Here is a 15141-nt window from a genome sequence, read left to right as displayed (position 1 = left end):
CTAACATGTAGAAGGTGAGGTCGTAGCTGTGTTCTAACACGTAGAAGGTGAGGTCGTAGCTGTGTTCTAACACGTAGAAGGTGAGGTCGTAGCTGTGTTCTAACACGTAGAAGGTGAGGTCGTAGCTGTGTTCTAACACGTAGAAGGTGAGGTCGTAGCTGTGTTCTAACACGTAGAAGGTGAGGTCGTAGCTGTGTTCTAACATGTAGAAGGTGAGGTCGTAGCTGTGTTCTAACACGTAGAAGGTGAGGTCGTAGCTGTGTTCTAACACGTAGAAGGTGAGGTCGTAGCTGTGTTCTAACACGTAGAAGGTGAGGTCGTAGCTGTGTTCTAACATGTAGAAGGTGAGGTCGTAGCTGTGTTCTAACACGTAGAAGGTGAGGTCGTAGCTGTGTTCTAACATGTAGAAGGTGAGGTCGTAGCTGTGTTCTAACATGTAGAAGGTGAGGTCGTAGCTGTGTTCTAACACGTAGAAGGTGAGGTCGTAGCTCAGCGTTCTAACACGTAGAAGGTGAGGTCGTAGCGCAGCGTTCTAACACGTAGAAGGTGAGGTCGTAGCTCAGCGTTCTAACACGTAGAAGGTGAGGTCGTAGCTCAGCGTTCTAACACGTAGAAGGTGAGGTCGTAGCTCAGCGTTCTAATATGTAGAAGGTGAGGTCGTAGCTCAGCGTTCTAACATGTAGAAGGTGAGGTCGTAGCTCAGCGTTCTAACATGTAGAAGGTGAGGTCGTAGCTCAGCGTTCTAACATGTAGAAGGTGAGGTCGTAGCTCAGCGTTCTAACATGTAGAAGGTGAGGTCGTAGCTCAGCGTTCTAACACGTAGAAGGTGAGGTCGTAGCTCAGCGTTCTAACATGTAGAAGGTGAGGTCGTAGCTCAGCGTTCTAACATGTAGAAGGTGAGGTCGTAGCTCAGCGTTCTAACACGTAGAAGGTGAGGTCGTAGCTCAGCGTTCTAACATGTAGAAGGTGAGGTCGTAGCTCAGCGTTCTAACATGTAGAAGGGGAGGTCGTAGCTCAGCGTTCTAACATGTAGAAGGTGAGGTCGTAGCTCAGCGTTCTAACATGTAGAAGGTGAGGTCGTAGCTCAGCGTTCTAACATGTAGAAGGGGAGGTCGTAGCTCAGCGTTCTTACATGTAGAAGGTGAGGTTGTCCAGCTTGTTGTTCATGTTGATGGGGTAGAGTTCCCCCAGGTGAACCAGCTTCTCCAGGGCCTCGTAGATAAAGATGATGCAGATGAGCGCTGCGAAGGCTTCCTCCGTGAAGCGTGTGATGTAACAGACCAGGGAGCTGGCGTCCGTGGCAACCAGGACGAGGCACAGGAAGGCCGTCCACAGGCCGATGCTGGTCCTCAAGGACAGGTAGGACAGGTCGTAGTCACTGGACAAGGGGAGATGGGGACAGAGGGTTAGGGAGACACCACACACACACACAATACTAAACTCATAAGGACAACTTAAAGTACTGGCATTGGTCCTATACAACCCTGATATGTCACAAAAAGGATAAATAATTTCAAACTTACAGAAGTAGGAATCCTAAAACTGAATAAGCAACAACCCTCATCCTGAAAAGTAATTTTGGCCTGATTCAGCAATACTAGATCAGGTCACATCTTGAACCCTGACCAGGTACACAAGGTCTGGATTTCCAGACTGGGGGGCGGGGAGGGACATAACCTAGTTCTTCAATGAGGTAAATAGTGTAAGAAAAAGCAATGACTCAGGGAATTTCTGTTTGCTTGTAACATCTCTGTGTGTGTGTGTATGTATGACAGAGAGTGGGTGTTTGTCTGTCTCTATAAGAGCTCAGGAGAGTGTGGGCCATGTTACATTCTTCCTCTTCTCTCTGCGACCCTGTTGATCACACACAGAGGAGAGCGATAATGGCACCCTGCAGCCTTCCACTGCTGGCCCTGGCCTGCCTGTCTCTGTGGGTCACAGCTCAGCCCACCTGGGGGGACCAGGACATCCCCTCCATGTTCAGACAGATCATGGACACTGTGGCAGAGCTGAAGGCCAAGTCTGACCTAACAGCCAGCGTGCTCGGTAAGATGGACCTGGGAAACATTATGCTGTGACAATTGAGGTTGTGTGTGTGTGTGTAAGCCTGAATTGCCACTGTGTATGTGCAGTGGAAGAGAGAGTGGGGGTGTGTATAAAGATAGATGTTTCTACAGTGAAAGTGGCTGTGTATTCTCCTTGTTTTTAGTTATGAGAGAGAGAATGGAATCCATGGAGAAAGAGCTGCAGGCACTGAAAGGTGAGAAAGCATCATCTGTTGTGTGGTAACTGATAAGAATGTGGTGAGGTTGCACACACGCAGATGCGTAGACAATTACATGACAACCACTGGTGTGTGATCTGGAATATTGATGTGTTGATAAATGAATGAAATGTGCATTCCACAGACATTCCTAAGGTGGCGTTCGCAGCATCACTGGGAGGCAATGGACTCCAAAGGGCAGGAGACTAACAAAAAGCTGGTCTACAGAGAGGTCTTGACAAATGTTGGTGGTGCATACAACGTAGAGACAGGTAACACACACACACACTTTAACCCTCTCCTCATTCTCCCGTTAAAAACAACCCTGTACTCTCAGGTGAATTCACGGCTCCGGTTCGTGGAGTCCACAACATCCGGTTCACGGCCAACGCTCCTACAGACTTCACCTTGAGCTCCATGCTGTATAAGAACGGTGGCAAAGTCATTCTGGCCGCTCACGAGAGTCCGTCCGGCGAGGGCAGCGTCATGGCGTCTAACGGAGCCACTTTGCTGCTGGAGGAGGGAGACAGTCTGCAAATGATGCTGTGGGCCAGCACCCAGGTCTGGGACAACGCCAACCACCACAGCGGCTTCCTCCTCTTCCCCATGACACAGCAACCAGAGACAGACCTACATCCTTCCTCTTCCCCATGACACAGCAACCAGAGACAGACCTACATCCTCCTCTTCCCCATGACACAGCAACCAGAGACAGACCTACATCCTCCTCTTCCCCATGACACAGCAACCAGAGACAGACCTACATCCCTCCTCTTCCCCATGACACAGCAACCAGAGACAGACCTACATCCTCCTCTTCCCCATGACACAGCAACCAGAGACAGACCTACATCCCTCCTCTTCCCCATGACACAGCAACCAGAGACAGACCTACATCCCTCCTCATCCCCATGACACAGCAACCAGAGACAGACCTACATCCCTCCTCTTCCCCATGACACAGCAACCAGAGACAGACCTACATCCCTCCTCTTCCCCATGACACAGCAACCAGAGACAGACCTACATCCCTCCTCTTCCCCATGACACAGCAACCAGAGACAGACCTACATCACTCCTCTTCCCCATGACACAGCAACCAGAGACAGACCTACATCCCTCCTCTTCCCCATGACACAGCAACCAGAGACAGACCTACATCCTCCTCTTCCCCATGACACAGCAACCAGAGACAGACCTACATCCTTCCTCTTCCCCATGACACAGCAACCAGAGACAGACCTACATCCCTCCTCTTCCCCATGACACAGCAACCAGAGACAGACCTACATCCATCCTCTTCCCCATGACACAGCAACCAGAGACAGGCCTACATCCTCCTCTTCCCCATGACACAGCAACCAGAGACAGACCTACATCCCTCCTCTTCCCCATGACACAGCAACCAGAGACAGACCTACATCCCTCCTCTTCCCCATGACACAGCAACCAGAGACAGACCTACATCCATCCTCTTCCCCATGACACAGCAACCAGAGACAGGCCTACATCCTCCTCTTCCCCATGACACAGCAACCAGACAGACCTACATCCCTCCTCTTCCCCATGACACAGCAACCAGAGACAGACCTACATCCCTCCTCTTCCCCATGACACAGCAACCAGAGACAGACCTACATCCCTCCTCTTCCCCATGACACAGCAACCAGAGACAGACCTACATCCCTCCTCTTCCCCATGACACAGCAACCAGAGACAGACCTACATCCTCCTCTTCCCCATGACACAGCAATCAGAGACAGACCTACATCCTCCTCTTCCCCATGACACAGCAACCAGAGACAGACCTACATCCTCCTCTTCCCCATGACACAGCAACCAGAGACAGACCTACATCCTCCTCTTCCCCATGACACAGCAACCAGAGACAGACCTACATCCCTCCTCTTCCCCATGACACAGCAACCAGAGACAGACCTACATCCCTCCTCTTCCCCATGACACAGCAACCAGAGACAGACCTACATCCTCCTCTTCCCCATGACACAGCAACCAGAGACAGACCTACATCCCTCCTCTTCCCCATGACACAGCAACCAGAGACAGACCTACATCCTTCCTCTTCCCCATGACACAGCAATCAGAGACAGACCTACATCCCTCCTCTGCCCCATGACACAGCAGTCAGAGACAGACCTACATCCTTCCTCTTCCCCATGACACAGCAATCAGAGACAGACCTACATCCTTCCTCTTCCCCATGACACAGCAACCAGAGACAGACCTACATCCTTCCTCTTCCCCATGACACAGCAATCAGAGACAGACCTACATCCTTCCTCTTCCCCATGACACAGCAACCAGAGACAGACCTACATCCTTCCTCTTCCCCATGACACAGCAATCAGAGACAGACCTACATCCCTCCTCTGCCCCATGACACAGCAATCAGAGACAGACCTACATCCCTCCTCTTCCCCATGACACAGCAATCAGAGACAGACCTACATCCTTCCTCTTCCCCATGACACAGCAACCAGACAGACCTACATCCCTCCTCTTCCCCATGACACAGCAACCAGAGACAGACCTACATCCCTCCTCTTCCCCATGACACAGCAACCAGAGACAGACCTACATCCTCCTCTTCCCCATGACACAGCAACCAGAGACAGACCTACATCCCTCCTCATCCCCATGACACAGCAACCAGAGACAGACCTACATCCCTCCTATTCCCCATGACACAGCAACCAGAGACAGACCTACATCACTCCTCTTCCCCATGACACAGCAACCAGAGACAGACCTACATCCCTCCTCTTCCCCATGACACAGCAACCAGAGACAGACCTACATCACTCCTCTTCCCCATGACACAGCAACCAGAGACAGACCTACATCCCTCCTCTTCCCCATGACACAGCAACCAGAGACAGACCTACATCCTCCTCTTCCCCATGACACAACAATCAGAGACAGACCTACATCCCTCCTCTTCCCCATGACACAGCAACCAGACAGACCTACATCCTCCTCTTCCCCATGACACAGCAACCAGAGACAGACCTACATCCCTCCTCTTCCCCATGACACAGCAACCAGAGACAGACCTACATCCCTCCTCATCCCCATGACACAGCAACCAGAGACAGACCTACATCCCTCCTCTTCCCCATGACACAGCAACCAGAGACAGACCTACATCCTCCTCTTCCCCATGACACAGCAACCAGAGACAGACCTACATCCCTCCTCTTCCCCATGACACAGCAATCAGAGACAGACCTACATCCTTCCTCTTCCCCATGACACAGCAACCAGAGACAGACCTACATCCCTCCTCTTCCCCATGACACAGCAACCAGAGACAGACCTACATCCCTCCTCTTCCCCATGACACAGCAACCAGAGACAGACCTACATCCTCCTCTTCCCCATGACACAGCAACCAGGGACAGACCTACATCCCTCCTCTTCCCCATGACACAGCAACCAGAGACAGACCTACATCCTCCTCGTCCCCATGACACAGCAACCAGAGACAGACCTACATCCTCCTCTTCCCCATGACACAGCAACCAGAGACAGACCTACATCCTCCTCTTCCCCATGACACAGCAACCAGAGACAGACCTACATCCTCCTCTTCCCCATGACACAGCAACCAGAGACAGACCTACATCACTCCTCTTCCCCATGACACAGCAACCAGAGACAGACCTACATCCCTCCTCTTCCCCATGACACAGCAACCAGACAGACCTACATCCTCCTCTTCCCCATGACACAGCAACCAGAGACAGACCTACATCCTCCTCTTCCCCATGACACAGCAACCAGACAGACCTACATCACTCCTCTTCCCCATGACACAGCAACCAGAGACAGACCTACATCCTCCTCTTCCCCATGACACAGCAACCAGACAGACCTACATCCTCCTCTTCCCCATGACACAGCAACCAGAGACAGACCTACATCCCTCCTCTTCCCCATGACACAGCAACCAGAGACAGACCTACATCCCTCCTCTTCCCCATGACACAGCAACCAGAGACAGACCTACATCCCTCCTCTTCCCCATGACACAGCAACCAGAGACAGACCTACATCCTCCTCTTCCCCATGACACAGCAACCAGAGACAGACCTACATCCTCCTCTTCCCCATGACACAGCAACCAGAGACAGACCTACATCCCTCCTCTTCCCCATGACACAGCAACCAGAGACAGACCTACATCCTTCCTCTTCCCCATGACACAGCAACCAGAGACAGACCTACATCCTCCTCTTCCCCATGACACAGCAACCAGAGACAGACCTACATCCCTCCTCATCCCCATGACACAGCAACCAGAGACAGACCTACATCCTCCTCTTCCCCATGACACAGCAACCAGAGACAGACCTACATCACTCCTCATCCCCATGACACAGCAACCAGAGACAGACCTACATCCTCCTCTTCCCCATGACACAACAATCAGAGACAGACCTACATCCTCCTCTTCCCCATGACACAGCAACCAGAGACAGACCTACATCCCTCCTCTTCCCCATGACACAACAATCAGAGACAGAGGTGTACATACACAGTAGCATTGTTTTCAACTTGTTAAATCATTGGTTGAATTAAAAAGAACATTGAGGTGAAAGTCTGCGTATTCCATCATTATAAATAAGAACTTGTTCTTAATTGACTTGCCTAGTTAAATAAAATAAAATATTCTGCATATTAGACTGGGCGTTTAGCTCATACCTCTTACCTCCAGTGGGAACATCAGTTATTGTCCAGTAGATGAAAGATCATTTATCTTAACCCTTGGCATGATCTCTTGAGTACTTGGGGCTAATACCATTATACACCACAACTTGATTACAGACGATGGTCCTCTTCTGTTTCAGTTGAGTGTAGGTGTCAGTCTTCCCTTTACCAGCAGATGGCGCTATAGTAACACCATTTCCAAATCTGATTTACAGTAGTCTGGCCACCAGCCCTGTACCTTTACAATGTGAACAGGCTTTCAAGTTGCAGACCACCTTTAAATGTGATGTTAGTGCTGGGCTGTATAGGTTCCCATCATATTGCTCATCAAATCCTTCCAGATGAAGGAAGGAAAGGAGACAAGAGAAGGTGTTCTTAGGAGGGAAAGGAGACAAGAAAAGGAAAGGTGACAAGAGGAGGTGTTTGAGGAAGGAAAGGAGACGAGAAAGAGGCAGGGTTCATATTCTGAAACATGGAATTCCATGACGTCTCCATGACTTAACATTTCCGTCAACCAACAATTGGCGGCGTCTCTATGTATGTATAAAAAAGTCAGTCTCTGATCCCATATACAATCTCCTGTTGTCAGCGTAATGTGGTAACACTGGGAGGCTGCTCTCTGATCCCATGTACCATGTCCTGTTGTTAAGCAAGGCACTTAACCCCCCCCCACAAAGTAAACTCAGCAAAAAAAGAAACATCCCTTTTTCAGGACCCTGTCTTTCAAAGATAATTAGTAAAAATCCAAATAACTTCACAGATCTTCATTGTAAAGGGTTTAAACACTGTTTCCCATGCTTGTTTAATGAACATCCACCTGTGGAACGGTCGTTAAGACACTAGCAGCTTACAGACAATAGGCAATTAAGGTCACAGTTTAGAAAACTTAGGACACTAAAGAGGCCTTTCTACTGACTCTGGAAAAAAAGAAAAAAAAGAAAGATGCCCAGGGTCCCTTCTCATCTGCGTGAACGTGCCTCATGCTGCAAGGAGGCATGAGGACTGCAGATTTGGTCAGGGCAATAAATTGCAACGTCCGTACTGTGAGACGCCTAAGACCACACCACAAGGAGACATGACGGACAGCTTATCATCCTCGCAATGGCAGACCACGTGGAACAACACCTGCACAGGATCGGTACATCTGAACATCACACCTGCGGGACAGGTACAGGATGGCAACAACAACTGCCCGAGTTACACCAGGAACGCACAATCAGTCCATCAGTGCTCAGACTGTCCGCAATAGGCTGAGAGAGGCTGGACTGAGGGCTTGTAGGCCTGTTCTAAGGCAGATCCTCACCCGACATCACTGGCAACAACGTCGCCTATGGGCACAAACCCACCGTCGCTGGACCAGACAGGACTGGCAAAAAGGGCTTGAGGAGGAGATGCACTGCAGTACTTAATGCAGCTGGTGGCCACACCAGATACTGACTTTTACTTTTGATTTTGACCCCCCCTTTGTTCAGGGACACATTATTCCATTTCTGTTAGTCACATGTCTCAGTTGTTGAATCTTGTTATGTTCATACAAATATTTACAAGCGTTAAAATAAACGCAGTTGACAGTGAGAGGACGTTTCTTTTTTTGCTGAGTTTATAATATGTATTAGGAAACTGTATAAAACATGTGGTCAACCCTTAGGACAGGAGAGCCACTGGTAGTGCAGGCTTTTGATCAAGCCCTGCTCAAACACGTCAGAGCCAGTTTATCAAGGTCTGATGGAGCATCTTATTTCTAATGGTTTGTTAGAGGGGGACTGGAATAAAGCCTGCACTCTCAGTAGCTATCCTGGAGGATGGTTGACCTCCCTTGATGTAAAACATTGCAACATTACAACCAAATAAATGTTATGCCTTTTGAAATCATTTGTTAATTCAAAAGATCAAATGGCTATGGTAGGCTACAAATATTTTATTCAGCTGTTTAGTCATATTTATCTTAGAAGTGTTAACTTTGCAGGCTGACTAGCATCTATTGAGTTGTAATGTTCCATACATTGGATGCCCAAATCAACAGCAAGTATTACAGCCACATAATCTAAAAAAAACGGCTACATAGAATATTATTTCCTAAAATTAATGTTCACTATTTACAAATAACTACTTTGATTCACATGATCCAATTCACCACGATTGAACCCGAATCCCAACTAATACAATAGCAAAGTGAATCATTTATTTAGCCAAACTGGAATCGTTTAAATGAATCATGAATTGTTCAAAAAAGTTAAAATCAACTTTGTATGGCCTTATTCGCGAGTATCGGTGGAAAGTTTTTTGGGAGATAACGAAAACATTCATACATGCTAATAATAGCTAAACAGTTAACTAGAGGATAGAGGACATGTTTTGAATTGGCTACCTAGTTAATTTGTTCTATCGTATTTTATAGGCTAGGCCTACCTGCTGCTGTAAGGTCCCGACTGTCTCGCTTTTCTTGAGCAACTGCCCACTAGTCTAGCACTATGCAGATGATGCTCCCAAACACCGACACGCTAGTGTCATTCCGATCCTGGCTAATATGTAGATTTTGATTTAATTGATAATGTAATTTTTTTAGGCACCGTTTTACATTTAACAGAAATTATTAAATTAATTTCCATGACATTTCGAAAACGTTTTGAGAAATTATAATTTTCCAAAACTTTTCCAGGCCTGGAAACCCAATTTTAAAATTACACAACTTTTATTAGACTCCTGAATGGCGAAGTGGTCTAAGGCACTGCATCTCAGTGCTAGAGGCGTCACTACAGACCCTGGTTCGATTCCATGCGGTATCACAACCGGACGTGATTGGGAGTCCCACAGTGCCGGTGCACAATTGGCCCAGCGTCGTCCGGGTTAGGGTTTGGCCGGGGTAGGCCATCATTGTAAATAAGATTTTGTTCTTAACTTACTTGCCTAGTTAACTTCTCTAGGATAGGGGGCAGCATTTTCACGTTTGGATGAAAAGCATACTCAAATTCAACGGCCAGCTACGCATCCCCAGAAGATAAGATATGCATATGATTAGCAGATTTGGATAGAAAACACTCTGACGTTTCTAAAACTGTTTGAATCATGTCTGTGAGTATAACAAAACTTATTTAGCAGGCGAAACCCAGAGGACAAACCATTCAGATTTTTATTTGATTTTTTAGGTCACTCTTTTCAATGGATTTTCATTGGGAATCCAGATTTCTAATTGACCTTCTTGCAGTTCCTACCGCTTCCACTGGATGTCAACAGTCTTGAGAAATTGGTTGAGGGTTTTTCCTTTGTGTAATGAAGAAGTAGCCCTGTTCAGAACGAGAGTCGAGTGAAGTGTACTTTTTGTTTGAGGCGCGTAACCAGAAAGCATGCTACAGTTTGTTTTAATCCTGTATTGAACACAGATCACCCTGTCTTCAATTTGATCGATTATTTACGTGAAAAAAATACCTAAAGTTGTATTACAAAAGTAGTTTGAAATGTTGTGGCAAAGTTTACAGGTAACCTTTGAGATATTTTGTAGCCACGTTTGAGCAAGTTGGAACCGGTGTTTTTCTGGATCAAACGCGCCAAATAAATGGACATTTTGGATATATATCGACAGAATTAATTGAACAAAAAGGACCATTTGTGATGTTTATGGGACATATTGGAGTGCCAACAACAGAAGCTCGCCAAAGGTAAGTCATGAATTATATTTTTATTTCTGCGTTTTGTGTCTCGCGCCTGCAGGGTTGAAATATGCTTCTCTCTTTGTTTACAATGTTGCTATCCTCAGAAAATAGCATTGTTTGCTTTCGCCGAAAGCCTATTTGAATTCTGACACGTTGGCTGGATTCACAACCAGTGTAGCTTTAATTTGGTATCTTTCATGTGTGATTTAATGAAAGTTAGATTTTTATAGTATTTTATTTGAATTTGGCACGCTGCATTTTCTCTGGCTTTTGGCCAAGTGAGACAGTAGCGTCCCGCCTAAACTCCGATTTTTGGATATAAATATGAACTTTACCGAACAAAACATACATGTATTGTGTAACATGAAGGCCTATGAGTGTCATCTGATGAAGATCATCAAAGGTTAGTGATTCATTTTAACTCTATTTCTGCTTTTTGTTACTCCTCTCTTTGGCTGGAAAAATGGCTGTGTTTTTCTGTGGCTATGTACTGACCTAACATAATCGCAAGGTGTGCTTTCGCCGTAAATCCTTTTTGAAGTCAGACACTTTGGCTGGATTAATGAGAAGTTTATCTTTAAAATGGTGTATAATACTTATATGTTTGAGGAATTTTAATTATAACATTTGTTGTTTTGAATTTGTGCCCCTGCAATTTCACTGGCTGTTGGTTAGGTGGGACGCTACCGTCTCACATATCCCAGAGAAGTTAAATAAAGGTTCAATAAAATTCCAGGACTTTCATGACCATACGAACCCTGAGGAGGTGTTTGAGACAGTTGGGACACGGCTCCAGCAGTAGCCTGCACACTCACCTGCAGAACTTGAAGAGGATCTTCTCAAAGACCAGGACTGGTCCGGTGCTGCCCAGGATGGTGAGTGGCTGGCCCGCAAACATGGAGAAGGCCACGCCCGTCAGAGACGCCCCGAACAACGACTCGATTGCACTCTGGGTGTGAGTGAGAGTGAGGGGAGATTAGGCAAAGACGGTGAGCAATTACACATTTCTATCGCAAAGTCATCAATAACTGTAGACAAATACAATATCTGGGTTTCTGGTGACATCACTCACGATGTTTCCCTTGGTGGCCTCGCCCAGCAGGCCTCCGAAAGTGATGACAGGGGACATGCAGGCACAGTAGAGGAACAGTACAGAGGCCAGGCACTGCAGGCTCAGAGCATCCCTAATATCTCTCCACAGGAACGGAGCTTTCCTCCTTACATCCATCACCAGGCCCCCAAAGATCCTGACAGAGGAGAGAGAGGGAGGGGGAGAGAGAGGGGGAAAGACGTCAGAGAGCAGGGAAGCCAGTGAGGGAGTTTTAATAATAGTTTAATTGCTAGAGAAATGTGATATCATCCCTGCACCTTTAGTATTGAGGACAACTCTAAATCAGAGGCCAATTTTAATATTGGGGACAACTCTAAACCAGACAGACTAAGTGTAGTAGGCAGTTGGACTATAGCCAGCAATGGAAACCGTGCCAGCTGAGGAGACATAAATAATTGTCATACAGACACGGCTCCTCTTCAGGTCATGTTTCAGAGAGGGGTCAAGAACAGCATGCCCAAAGCCTGCATAGACTCTTTAAAGTGATGTCACCCTTAATGCCATAGTTATTAATTATCTAACTTCTTCAAATGAGTAGAATGTCATTACTCAACATTACACAGTAACTGCTGCGCAATAATATACAACTCTACTTAGTAGTTCCCATGAAATAAGCACAATTGAAGACCAGTTAGTAAAAGTAAGGATTCAGAAAGAAATCTAGTACATTTTTGGTCTTTTTCATGAACTAGACATAAACAATGGTGTGGTCTCAGTATTATTGGAGAGTGAACGGTTTGGCTGTTTAACCCTGCTTCGTGACTAGCTCTGGCTTGATTTGTAGACAGTGTGTGTGTGTGGGGTTGTAGAGTACTGGTGTGTAGACGGTGTGTGTGTGGGGTTGTGGAGTACTGGTGTGTAGACAGTGTGTGTGGGGTTGTGGAGTACTGGTGTGTAGACGGTGTGTGTGTGTGGGGTTGTGGAGTACTGGTGTGTAGACGGTGTGTGTGTGTGTGGGGTTGTAGAGTACTGGTGTGTAGACGGTGTGTGTGTGGGGTTGTGGAGTACTGGTGTGTAGACAGTGTGTGTGGGGTTGTGGAGTACTGGTGTGTAGACGGTGTGTGTGTGTGGGGTTGTGGAGTACTGGTGTGTAGACGGTGTGTGTGTGTGTGGGGTTGTGGAGTACTGGTGTGTAGACGGTGTGTGTGGGGTTGTGGAGTACTGGTGTGTAGATGGTGTGTGTGTGTGGGGTTGTGGAGTACTGGTGTGTAGACGGTGTGTGTGGGGTTGTGGAGTACTGGTGTGTAGATGGTGTGTGTGTGTGGGGTTGTGGAGTACTGGTGTGTAGACAGTGTGTGTGGGGTTGTGGAGTACTGGTGTGTAGACGGTGTGTGTGTGTGGGGTTGTGGAGTACTGGTGTGTAGACGGTGTGTGTGTGTGGGGTTGTGGAGTACTGGTGTGTAGACGGTGTGTGTGTGGAGTACTGGTGTGTAGATGGTGTGTGTGTGTGTGGGGTTGTGGAGTACTGGTGTGTAGACGGTGTGTGTGTGGGGTTGTGGAGTACTGGTGTGTAGACGGTGTGTGTGTGGAGTACTAGTGTGTAGATGGTGTGTGTGTGTGGGGTTGTGGAGTACTGGTGTGTAGACGGTGTGTGTGTGGGGTTGTGGAGTACTGGTGTGTAGACAGTGTGTGTGGGGTTGTGGAGTACTGGTTTGTAGACGGTGTGTGTGTGGGGTTGTGGAGTACTGGTGTGTAGACGGTGTGTGTGTGGGGTTGTGGAGTACTGGTGTGTAGACGGTGTGTGTGTGGGGTTGTGGAGTACTGGTGTGTAGACAGTGTGTGTGGGGTTGTGGAGTACTGGTGTGTAGATGGTGTGTGTGTGGGGTTGTGGAGTACTGGTGTGTAGACGGTGTGTGTGTGGGGTTGTGGAGTACTGGTGTGTAGACGGTGTGTGTGTGGGGTTGTGGAGTACTGGTGTGTAGACGGTGTGTGTGTGGGGTTGTGGAGTACTGGTGTGTAGACGGTGTGTGTGTGTGGGGTTGTGGAGTACTGGTGTGTAGACGGTGTGTGTGTGGGGTTGTGGAGTACTGGTGTGTAGACGGTGTGTGTGTGTGGGGTTGTGGAGTACTGGTGTGTAGACGGTGTGTGTGTGGGGTTGTGGAGTACTGGTGTGTAGACGGTGTGTGTGTGTGGGGTTGTGGAGTACTGGTGTGTAGACGGTGTGTGTGTGTGGGGTTGTGGAGTACTGGTGTGTAGACGGTGTGTGTGGGGTTGTGGAGTACTGGTGTGTAAACGGTGTGTGTGGGGTTGTGGAGTACTGGTGTGTAAACGGTGTGTGTGTGGGGTTGTGGAGTACTGGTGTGTAGACGGGGTTGTGGAGTACTGGTGTGTAGACAGTGTGTGTGGGGTTGTGGAGTACTGGTGTGTAAACGGTGTGTGTGTGTGGGGTTGTGGAGTACTGGTGTGTAGACGGTGTGTGTGTGGGGTTGTGGAGTACTGGTGTGTAGACGGTGTGTGTGTGTGGGGTTGTGGAGTACTGGTGTGTAGACGGTGTGTGTGTGTGGGGTTGTGGAGTACTGGTGTGTAGACGGTGTGTGTGTGGAGTACTGGTGTGTAGATGGTGTGTGTGTGTGGGGTTGTGGAGTACTGGTGTGTAGAAGGTGTGTGTGTGGGGTTGTGGAGTACTGGTGTGTAGACGGTGTGTGTGTGTGTGGTTGTGGAGTACTGGTGTGTAGACGGTGTGTGTGTGGAGTACTGGTGTGTAGATGGTGTGTGTGTGTGGGGTTGTGGAGTACTGGTGTGTAGACGGTGTGTGTGTGGGGTTGTGGAGTACTGGTGTGTAGACGGTGTGTGTGTGGGGTTGTGGAGTACTGGTGTGTAGACGGTGTGTGTGGGGTTGTGGAGTACTGGTGTGTAAACGGTGTGTGTGTGTGGGGTTGTGGAGTACTGGTGTGTAGACGGTGTGTGTGTGGGGTTGTGGAGTACTGGTGTGTAGACGGTGTGTGTGTGGGGTTGTGGAGTACTGGTGTGTAGACGGTGTGTGTGTGGGGTTGTGGAGTACTGGTGTGTAGACAGTGTGTGTGGGGTTGTGGAGTACTGGTGTGTAGATGGTGTGTGTGTGTGGGGTTGTGGAGTACTGGTGTGTAGACGGTGTGTGTGTGGGGTTGTGGAGTACTGGTGTGTAGACGGTGTGTGTGTGGGGTTGTGGAGTACTGGTGTGTAGACAGTGTGTGTGGGGTTGTGGAGTACTGGTGTGTAGATGGTGTGTGTGTGTGGGGTTGTGGAGTACTGGTGTGTAGACGGTGTGTGTGTGGGGTTGTGGAGTACTGGTGTGTAGACGGTGTGTGTGTGTGGGGTTGTGGAGTACTGGTGTGTAGACGGTGTGTGTGTGTGGGGTTGTGGAGTACTGGTGTGTAGACGGTGTGTGTGGGGTTGTGGAGTACTGG

At 48.2% G+C, this 15141-nt stretch overlaps 1 protein-coding gene and 1 pseudogene across 3 annotated transcripts in view; one reads left to right on the top strand and one right to left on the bottom strand.

The window, feature by feature from the left end:
* LOC129857007 (sodium bicarbonate cotransporter 3-like) overlaps nucleotides 1-15141 on the bottom strand; it is a 105025-nt gene that overhangs the window by 30580 nt on the left and 59304 nt on the right. For all 3 annotated transcript variants that reach the window (XM_055924859.1, XM_055924860.1, XM_055924861.1), the window contains 3 exons: nucleotides 11717-11891; nucleotides 11460-11593; nucleotides 1133-1378 (listed from right to left, as the gene is read on the bottom strand). In XM_055924859.1, coding sequence (XP_055780834.1) covers nucleotides 1133-1378; nucleotides 11460-11593; nucleotides 11717-11891 — 555 coding nt within the window. The remainder of the gene's footprint in view (nucleotides 1-1132; nucleotides 1379-11459; nucleotides 11594-11716; nucleotides 11892-15141) is intronic.
* On the top strand, nucleotides 1875-3057 carry LOC129857016 (complement C1q-like protein 4; annotated as a pseudogene).

Source organism: Salvelinus fontinalis, chromosome 6 (assembly GCF_029448725.1).
Source record: "Salvelinus fontinalis isolate EN_2023a chromosome 6, ASM2944872v1, whole genome shotgun sequence".
Taxonomy (NCBI): Eukaryota; Metazoa; Chordata; class Actinopteri; order Salmoniformes; family Salmonidae; genus Salvelinus; species Salvelinus fontinalis.
Note: the sequence above shows the minus strand (reverse complement) of the source record. Positions and strands in the feature narration are given on the sequence as shown.